This window comes from Microtus oregoni, unplaced genomic scaffold (genome assembly GCF_018167655.1).
Source record: "Microtus oregoni isolate MIOR12 unplaced genomic scaffold, Mior012 000027F_ref0000203, whole genome shotgun sequence".
Taxonomy (NCBI): domain Eukaryota; kingdom Metazoa; phylum Chordata; class Mammalia; order Rodentia; family Cricetidae; genus Microtus; species Microtus oregoni.
In genome coordinates, this window is record NW_024543086.1 from 20,708,346 (window position 1) to 20,718,457 (window position 10,112).

General features: G+C 49.4%; 1 protein-coding gene across 1 annotated transcript; it reads right to left on the minus strand.

Annotated features, from left to right (window-relative positions):
* Positions 1-251: 251 nt before the first annotated feature.
* On the minus strand, positions 252-5,143 carry LOC121463878 (testisin). The gene is made up of 6 exons (XM_041676420.1): positions 5,047-5,143; positions 4,922-4,948; positions 4,471-4,636; positions 3,671-3,954; positions 786-940; positions 252-505 (listed from the first exon to the last, which is right to left on the minus strand). Exons 1-6 carry the CDS (start codon positions 5,141-5,143, stop codon positions 266-268), a joined length of 969 nt encoding a protein of 322 aa, XP_041532354.1. The 3' UTR covers positions 252-265.
* Positions 5,144-10,112: the final 4,969 nt, after the last annotated feature.

The window sequence follows — 10,112 nt, forward strand, 5'->3', positions numbered from 1 at the left end:
TCTCCCATGTTCTGGATTACAGGTGAGTGCTTCCATGCCCAGCCACAAATTGTAGTTTTTGTAATTGCACTAAATGGATGTTACTGCTTAAAGCCAGAACTTGATGCAGATGAGCCAAGATTTCAGGGATTAGATACAGGGCTTGAACTGGGAGAAAGGAGGTGCTTGTATGGGAAGCCATCCAAGTAGAAGGAAAACTATGAAAATATAAGCATGTTTATTAGCAAACATGATACAAAAGATGACAGTATTTTCACAGGTGGGCTCAGGCAGGCCTCAGCAGCAAGGGGACCCAGAACAGAGTGAGAAACAACAGCAGGGGGGCTGGGTCAGGCCTGAGCATCCCATTGCGGATCATGGTCGACCGGATCCAGTTGTAATGATGACTGATGTTGGTGTAGACTCCAGGCCGGTTGGGCCGCCCACAGCCTATACCCCAGCTCACAACTCCAACCTGATACCACACTGTATCCTGGTCGCACACCAAGGGTCCTCCTGAGTCACCCTGAGGAGCAGCACAGGTAAGCCTGGCCTGGGAGGTGACAAGTGGGACTAGGAGGGAGGCCAAGGGAGAGGGAGTGCTGTGGAACTGGCAGATTAGGTAAGGATCTGACTCCCTGCCCTGACAGCCCTGGAGCCTCAGCTTCTTCATCTGCAAAATGGGGCCACAGTCTATTTCCCAGGGTTGGCCCGAGAGTGAATGAGGTACCTTGTGAAACGGAAGATGGAGCTAGGAATGGTAGGTACTGGGCCCAGAAGCCATGGTGGGGTGCGGTGATACTCACAAAGCAGGCGTCCTTGCCACCAGCAGGATTGCCAGCGCAAACCATGTCCCCCCAGATGTTTATTCGGAAGTCTGTCTTCTGGAACATGTGGTTGCACATGCTGTTGTTGAAGATGGCTACTTGCACTTCCTGGAGAGTGTAGGGAGCTGGCAGACCTGTGGAGGGGCAGACAGAGAGATGGGCCCCTGGATCCCCTTCTCCTGGCAGGAATGGCATAGGGTGTGGAAACAGGGGTGTCCTGGGGCACCTGCTGTGCCTGAGACATCAATGGTCCCCAGCTGCAGCCCCACACTAACAGTGTGGGTAATTGGCATCACAGGACTTGATGGATGGAGCCACTGTTAATGCCATCTCCAGACTGGGTGGAGAATGTAAGTCCCTGCCTGCGCATGTAACCAAAATATGTACGGGGAGGGACGGGGGGCTGTGATGCTGAAGAAATCAGTGGATACAGCAGCCAAATCCTGTAAGACATCCAGGTACTGGACCAGGGGTAGCAGCTCTGTGATGCTCTTTCCTTCTAAGCTTTTCTTAGGCCTGAGCCAAGAGCCTAAAACACCTCCAGGATATAACAGCATCAGGATACATTATTTTAAAAACAGTTCTGGGGAAGAACCCCCTTACCGAAAGGCACTAGTGAACTGTCGGAGCCGATGAGGACTCCCAGATGTTGGATCCCCGAGTCTAGGCTCCTAGCACTGTCTGACTCAGTGGCAAGGGTGGCAATAGCTGCAGAGGGTGTCTCCTGTCTGCTGGGAGCTCTCTGAGAGCTCAGATCTCCAGCGTGCTCTCAGAAGCCAGAGCTTCCGTTATTCTATTCCACAGAAGAGGAAACTGAGGCATGGTTCAGCCAAATGTCTTGTTCAGCGTGTCCCAGCTGCAGGGAGAACAGAGCCTATATCCACACCAGAAGGGCCTGCTGCCTGTGTCTGTGTACTAAGAAGAGAGAAGCCAAGGCTCAAGGAGAAAAACACCCCCCATGCTGCCACCCATCACCGTGACCACCTGCTCTGCAAAGGGCAGCGAAGTGGACCTGGGTGGGCTCCTGGGCTCACAACCCTCTAAGAGAAAGAAATGGACTCCTGCCTAACAGGCAGACTCAGCGTCGGGTTCTCTATTCTCCCTGCCAATCCCCATTGAACCTTGGCCTCACCTCCTAGTTCTGGGGCCTTGGACACTCTCCATGATACCCACGATTACCTCAGCTATAAAGTGGACATAAAAATACACTATTGCCCAGATGAAATGGTTCAGTGGATAAAGGCCCTTGCCATCAAGTCTGGTTTTGATCCGCAAGACCCACAACTCTCGGAAGTTGTCCCTGGCTTTCACACATGAGCCACTGTGTGAATTTGCCCCACCCCCATCACATATGAAACAACCAAGGCTGGAGAGAAGGCTCAGCTGTTAAGAGCGCTGACAGCTGTTGCAGAGGACTTGGTTTCAGTTCCCAGCACCCACAAGCAGCTCACAACCACCTGTAACTCCAGTTCCTGAGGAAACCCTCTTCTGGTCTCTGCAGGTATTGCATGTATATGGTATTCATAGATACACTCAAGCACATAAACACTTAACAAGTAAAATAAATATTTTTGCTTTGTTTTTCAAGACAAGGTTTTTCTGTGTAGCCCTGGCTGGCCTGGAACTCTCTTTGTAGACAAGGCTGGCCTCAAACTCACAGAGACCTGCCTGCCTCTGCCTCCTGAGTGCTGAGGTTAAAGGCAGACACCACCACCACCTGGCAATGGCTCTTTAAAAAATAAATGTTTTAAAAACAAAACAAATAGATGTGATCCCTTTAAAGCTGCCTGGAGGGATGGCTCAGTGGTTAAGAGCACTTTCTCAGTAATGAGGGCACAAGTGGAGACCCCAGCATTGCTAAGAGGCTCAGAAATACCTGTAACTCCAGTCCTGGGGGTTCCACACCCTCATCTGTCCTCTGTGGGCATCTTGTACACATCTGCACATACACTCAGATGCACTCACACGCATATGAATTAAATAAAATATTTAAAATCCCCTTTTAAAAATTACGCTGCTGGGATAGGGAGCCGGGTCCAAAAGAGCTAGGTTTAATTTGCAGCACCTGTGTGGCCGCTCACACCTGTCTATAACTCCAGCTCCAGGGATCCGAGACATCCACGTACTGGCAAAACACCCATGCACAAAAAAAAATAATAAGATGAATCTTTTAGTTACACTGTCGCTTTGCTGATTCCCAAGCCTGTAACAGGGCCAAGCACATGCCATGCAGGAAAGGAGATGACTCTATCACTGCCAGTCTTATTAGGGGACGTTGCAGAAACGGGCCAGCTCAGGGAGCAGGCAGGGTCACTCTGGACACAAAGGGCATGCCCAGGCTATGGGGTTGTAAGCCCCAAGGCAGCATGGGATCAGTGCATCTTGGGGGGGGGAGTGTTCCTGTTGAACTGCAGGCAGGGGTTTGATGATGTCCTCTAAGGACCTCCAAAGGGAGTGAGTGAGTACAGTGGTGAGTACAGAGTGGAGGGAAATGACTTGGGAATTGTAAGAATCGGGGTGGGGATGGAACAGGCAGGGAGGGGCGTGCTTCCTGACACTCACGAATGAGGGTGGCTGCAGAAGTAGAGAGATCATAAATACAATACTGCAAAAGTCACCCTGTGGGTCCTATGGGATCCCCCCGCCCCTGCAGGCCTCCTGGCACCTCTGAGCTCCAGCCTGCACCCTGTCTGGAAGGAAAGGGCTGCTTCCTGTCCTCCTGGCAAGCAGAAGTAAGAAAAATTGATGAGAAAATGTTCCGTGGTGGAGGAGAGGGGCTCACTGCAACGGCAGAGTCAGGGAGGGGCTGGTGTGGAAGAACGGGGAGGCGCCCCTCCCCCGACCCCGTCTGTACCCAGACTCACTTTCATCCTCTCCAATAGTCCCCCAGCCGGTCACCCAACAGTCATTTCGGTTCTCAAACTTGAATGTGGAGTTCAGGAGGCAGATGGGCTGGATATGGTTATTGTAGGTGACAGGAGACGACAGCTTCAGTAGAGCGATGTCATGGGGATATGACTGCGTATACTTGGGGCTCAGGAAGATGTCTTCTATCTGGTAACGGTTGGAATAGGCCTGTAGGTTCCAGAAAGATGGCTTGGAAGTCAGCTCGCCAAACTGGACTGTCCAATCAAAGGGATCACTATCCCTGCCAGAGAAGGAGAGAGCAGATTGCCACCTGAGTTCACCTGGGCCTCTCTCTGTGGTGCCTCTGTAAGGCTGCTCATTCTTAGTGTAATTGCCAAGGCCTTCTTATGGGCACAGAAGCCTTCTATAGGAAGCACAGAACCCAGACAGTTCTTGCTCCTGGCCACTGGGAGTCGGGGAGCAGAAAAGTGGTCTTGCCATCTCTTAGAGCTGTCCTAAAGACAGCAGTTGGGCCTAAGGGAACCCTTGTGCAGACCCCAAAAGATCTGAGCAAACATGGAAAGCAGTGTGGGGATATTTGGAAGGTCTTGAGGAAGAAAGCGGAGGTAGAAGAGGGACAGAGAATGTCCTGAAAGAACATTCTAGAAGAACTGGGAAAGGGTTCCCTCCTGGGGCATTATGTTATAAATTCTTATGGATTTAACCCATCACAGCTACTCCTGGGGCTACACTAAAATGCCTACCCAGGCACCAAACTCCCTAGCCCTTAACTGCCCCGGCTTGACCCCACACTCACTTTTGGAAGCAATGGGCAGCTGTAAGCACCCAGCGCCGGTTGAGCAAGGTCGCTCCACATAAGTGGGAACCCCATATGCGCAGGCTCCCTTGCCATGGCCAGCGGCCGAGCTCTGCGTCATCGCCACCCACTATACGTGAAGGGATGGTCCTGCGACCACAGGGTCCTGTGAGGAGGAACAGACTGAGCAGACACACACACATACACACACACACACACACACACACACCCCACACTCACACTTTGTAACTGAAGGGCATGGGGAGGGAGGGACGTCCTAAGGATTCGCGGGGACATTCCCACGTGATCCGTGCGCACCTGTCCCCACCCCCACCCCAGGGGCCGTTACTAGAAACACACGAGTTCTGGATCCTGGGGCGAAGGAGAGGAATGGTTGAGGCACACCCCGGTGTAGGCCCACCACGCAGGAAGCATGTTCTGATCGCCTTACCTGACAATAGGTCCGCTTCCTGCCATACTGCAATGAAGTGAGAGAATGCGAGACACTTCACCTTCACCTCCCCATCTCCCTGTCGCCGCCCCCAATTCCACAACAGTACCCCCAGAGCAGCTCACAGGGATTCTCTGGTTCCACCTGCAAAAGGGTTGACTGTGAGGCCACCGCCGCCACCGCCAGCAGCAGTGGCACCAACGTCTTGCCCCACGCGCCCATGGCCACTTCTCCCGCCGCCTGGCACCCCCTCTTACTTCCTGCTGCGCCAGGCCCGCGCCCACCGGGGAGAGGCAGCTCCTTAGGCCCAAAGGCTGTTCGGGGACTATGATGCCCTGGCACTGTCTTCCAGGTCACCCATTAAAGCTGTTGATACGACACAGCAACCGGTGAAACCGAGCAGACCTTGTGTTATCTGAGCTCAGGGGCGCCCCCTGTCCTCCGCCCACAACTTCGTCCAGGACCGAGCCGCTGACCCTTAGCCAGAGGCCCCCAGGAAGCTCCATGAGCTCTTCTGAGACCTACCCCTCATGGGATTAGCCAAGAACTTGCTCCTTCACAAGACTTTCTTGGCGGAAAGAGAAGGGCCTGGGCAACCGGCTAAGCCCCGCCGGCTTAGGCTGCCCCCTGGCGGCAAGCTCATCTTTGATGGCCTTCCTCCTTGTGAAATTTTTTTTAGAGCATTTACTCTTCTCTATTTTCTTTGATTTTATCATTGTTTGTTTGCTTTTCTTTTTGAGACAATGATGCATTTTGTATCCCACTCTGGATTCAAATTTATGCTCCTCTGGCCGTAGCTTCCTCAGTGCCTCCTAGGATTTCTTTCCTTTGCACACACACACATGCGTGTACACATTCACACACGCATGCACACAAAGGCAAAGACTATCAAAAGATTTAAAAATATGGAGATATTTTACGTCAATATTTAATTTCCCACTCTTTTTTAATCTTTTTTGATTTTGTGTTTTTGTTTTGTTGTTGTTTGTGTGTTTGTTGAGACATAGCCTCACTATGTAGCCCCAGCTGTCCTATAATTCTCTCTGTAGACCGGGTTGACCTTGAACTCACAGAGATTTTCCTGCCTCTGCCTCCTGAGTGCTGGGATTAAAGGTGTGCACCATCTTGTCTGGCTTATTTTCTCTTTTAAAAAAAGAAAAATGTTTATGAGCCTGAAGAGATGGCTTGTTGTATGAGGAGGGGAGCCCCTTGTTTGTCCTGGGCCACCCAGCTAGCTTACACCTGAAATAACCACACAGATACTGTATTAATTAAAACACTGCTTGGCCATTAACTCTAACTTCTTATTGGCTAACTCTTCCATATTAGTTTAACCCATCTCCATTAATCTGTATATCACCACATGCCAGTGGCTTACCGGAGATTTTAACCGGAGTCCATCTCAGGCAGAGGATCCATGGCTTCTCTCCCTCTGCCCTTCTTCCTCCCAGCATTCAGTTCTGTTTTCTCTGCCTGCCTAAATTCCACCCTATCAACTAAGCCAAGGCAGTTTCTTTATTAATTAACCAATAAAAGCAACACAGAAACGGAAGAAACTCCTACGCCAATGGCTCAGTGGTTGAGAGCACTGGCTGCTCTTCCAGAAGACCCGGGTTCAACTCCCGCACTCACATGGCAGCTCACAGGATCTGGCATCTTCACACAGACATACATGCAGGCAAAGTGCCAGTGAACACAAAAATAAGTAAATCTTTTTAAAAAATGTTTGTGAGTGTCTCTGTGTATGTTCCACTCATGTGTAGCTATCAGAGAGGCAAGAACAGGGTCTCAGATCCCCCGAAGCTGGAGTTACAGGCTTTGTGGGCCAGCTGTAAGTGCTGGAAACTGAATTTGGATCCTCTAGGAGAGCAAGCAAGTGATCCTAACCATTTAGCCCTCTCTTCAGCACCATCACCACCATCTTTAAATTTTATTTTACGTGTATGAGGTTTTGCCTTCATGTATGTAACATGTGTTGCACATGCATGTCAGAAGAGGGTGTTGGATCCCCTGGAGCTGGAGTTACAGATGGTTGTAAACAAGCATGTGGGTGCTGGGGACCAAATCCGGATCCTCAGCAAGAGCAGCAAGGACTCTCAACTGCTGAACCCTCTCTCCAGGCCTCAATCCTCTATTTTTAACTTGCATAATTATACATATTTATTTTTTAAAGATTTACTTATTTATTGTGTACAGTGTTTTGTCAGCATGCATACCTACACCCCAGAAGAGGGTACCAGATCTCATATTATAGATGGCTGTGAGCCACCATGTGGTTGCTGGGAATTGAACTCAGGACCTCTGGAAGAGCAGCCGGTGCTCTTAACCACTGAGCCATCTCTCCAGCCCCCAATTATACATATTTATGGAGTGCAGTGTGGTGTTTCCCTCATTCATTCTTCGTTTCATTTTTCTGTTTGTGTGTTTTGAGAAAGGGTCTTTCTATGTTCTGGAACTTGCTATGTAAAACAGACTGGTTTAGAACTCCTGCCTCCCTACTGCTGGGGTTAAAGGCGTCTAGTACCATGCCTGACTAGCATGGTGTTTCACTATAGATACAAAATGTGCAGCATCAGATTAGAATAAATGGCAAATCCATACTATCAAACGTTCATCTTTTCTTGTGTTGGAAATATTGAAAATGTTCTCCACTATTCTGAAATAATCAGTAAATTGCTGTCACCCATAGTTCCCTTCACCTTGCTATGGCACTTTCTACCCCGGCCTCCTAGTGCTCACCATCCTCCACCATCCCCCTCTCCCACACTTCCCGGACTCTGGCTAGCACTATTTTGTTCTGTACTTTGAGATCAACTTTTATGGCGTTTGATTTTTGTTTAGGTTTGGAGAGGTATGTTTGTTTTATTGCGGTGGGATGGACCTCGGGGCCTTGCACCTTCTAGTATTTATCGTTTAATGCATGTGTACAGCGTCCTGGAGTCTCATCCATGCTGTGAACAACTGACCGAATAATGTCCGTGCGTGCGTCTACACCACATTTCTTTGTCCATTCATCCATTGGCAGATGTCTCTGTGGATCGGTGTCTTGGCTGCTGGGATTGGCCCTTCAAAGGCTCAGGCTCAAGTTCTGGATTGAACCCTTTCTTCTTCGTTTTTCAATTGATTTCTTCACTAATATACAAAGCAAAGGGTTGTGTTGCCATTCCCGTCCTGTGAGCGTCATTATTCTGTGTTCACACTCACCTGTGTTCTTCTCGCCAGGCCCCTCCCGCCGCTCTCCTCCCAAATAACTCCTCAGAATATTAGTGGAAGGCAGAGAAGGCTTGGCGGGTAAGAACACCGGCTGCTTTTGCCAAGGATCCCAATTTAGCTCCCAGCACTCACATGGCAGCTCACAAACGTAGCTAAATCCAGTTCCAGGAGATCTGAGCCCTGATACATGTGGTACACATACATACATACATACATACAGACAGACAGACCCATACATACATACACAGACAGACAGACAGACAGACAGACAGACAGACCCATACATACATACATACACATACACACAGGCAAAGACTTTTGTTTTGTTTTGTTTTGAGACACTATCTCACTATGTAGCTCTGGTAGTCCTGGAACTTGTTCTGTAGACCAAGCTGGCCTCAAACTCACAGTGATCCTCCTGCCTCTGCCACCTGAGTTCTGGGGTTAAAAGTGTGTGCCACCATGCCCTACTGAGGCAAAGACTCTTACAGAGATTTTTAATTTAAAAGGGAGTAGAGCATTCAAATGAAGATCCACTTGAGTGAAGATGAGTAATGTTCATCTTGCTCTGGTTACAGCCTCTCTTCCCTCTCCTCCATTTATTCTGCTTCCTTCTCCTCTATGTTTTCTTATATACGAATTGATTTTTTTAAGGCATTTTTATTTTATGGGTCAGGAGAGATGGCTCGGTGGTTAATAGCACGTATTTCTCTCCCCAAGACCCAAGTTCAGTTCCCAGCACCGGTGTTGGGCATCTCACAACTCCCTGTGACAGCAGCTCTAGGCCTTCTGGCTTCTCGGCACACACACATAAATATGAGCAAAAGTACAAAGATTTTCAAGTTTAATTTTATGTGTTTAAATTTTTGCCTGCATGCCTATAAGTGCAACAGATGCATATATGGAACCAGCGGAAACCAGAAGGAGGCATCAGATCCCAGGAATTGGCAGTACACCATCTGTAATGAACCCAGGACTTCTGAAAGAACGGGTGCTCTTAACTGCTGAGCCGTCTCCATACCTAGGGATTTTGTGAAATCATGTGTATAGGTGGGGAGTCAGGAGTATGTGTATGTGAGTGTAGGTGCCCTCAAACTCCAGAGACATCAGATCCCCTAGAGCTGGAGATGGATGTGGATGGTGGGAACCAAACTTGGGTTCTCTGCAAGAGCACAGCCACCGAGCCTCACTCCAGCCTCCCTGGATTAAATACTGATGAAGGCTGACGCTGCCTTGGACACACTTGGGAAAAGTCTTTCAATTTGAGTTTGATCCTGGAACCCACCTAAAGATAAAAGGGGAGAACAAACCTGCAAAATGCCGTCCCCTGACCGCCACCCTTGAGCTGCTGCAGGTGTAACACCGCACACCATGCTGTCCCCTGACCGCCACCCTTGGCTGCAGCAGTGTAATACGGCACACCATGCTGTCCCCTGACGGCCACCCTTGGCTGCGGCAGTGTAATACCGCACACCATGCACATACATAATAATAAACTGACTAATTCATTAGTAGCTTTATTGTCCAGGGGTCAAGAAAAGTGTATGAAAGGAAAAGAGACACCACTGGGCTGTCCATCTCAGGATCCCAGTGACCTGTGACCCCTGGAGGAAGTCTGTATTAGTTTCCTCTTGTTATAATCAAAACACCAAACAGAACTTGAGGGAGGAAGGTTTTGTATCAGCTCACAGTTTGAGAGGTGTGAGGCTGTCATGGCAGGAAAGGTGTGGGAGAGTCAGTGCACAGTTTGAGATACGACAGGCTGCTTTGGCAGGTACAACACACAACAGGTGTGGCAGAGTACAACAGTTCACACCACAGAGGGCAGAAAGCAAAGAAAAAAAAAGAAAGCAAGATACAGCCCTAAAAGGACGGCTCCCCAGTAAAACCATTCCTCCTGCTGGGTCTCAGCCTCCAGCTCAGTTAGTTAGCTTTTTATATTGGGATAAGACACCATGACCCATGCAATTTCCAGGAA

Bases quoted from the DNA above. Each gene is read 5' to 3' on its own strand.
- LOC121463878 (XM_041676420.1), bottom strand. From the start codon at position 5,143: ATGGGCGCGTGGGGCAAGACGTTGGTGCCACTGCTGCTGGCGGTGGCG. The intron at 4,637-4,921 runs GTAAGGCGATCA...TCCTCCTCACAG, and splicing joins GGAAGCGGACCTATTGTCAG to GACCCTGTGGTCGCAGGACC. The intron at 506-785 runs GTGAGTATCACC...GCTGCTCCTCAG, and splicing joins GTGGCAAGGACGCCTGCTTT to GGTGACTCAGGAGGACCCTT.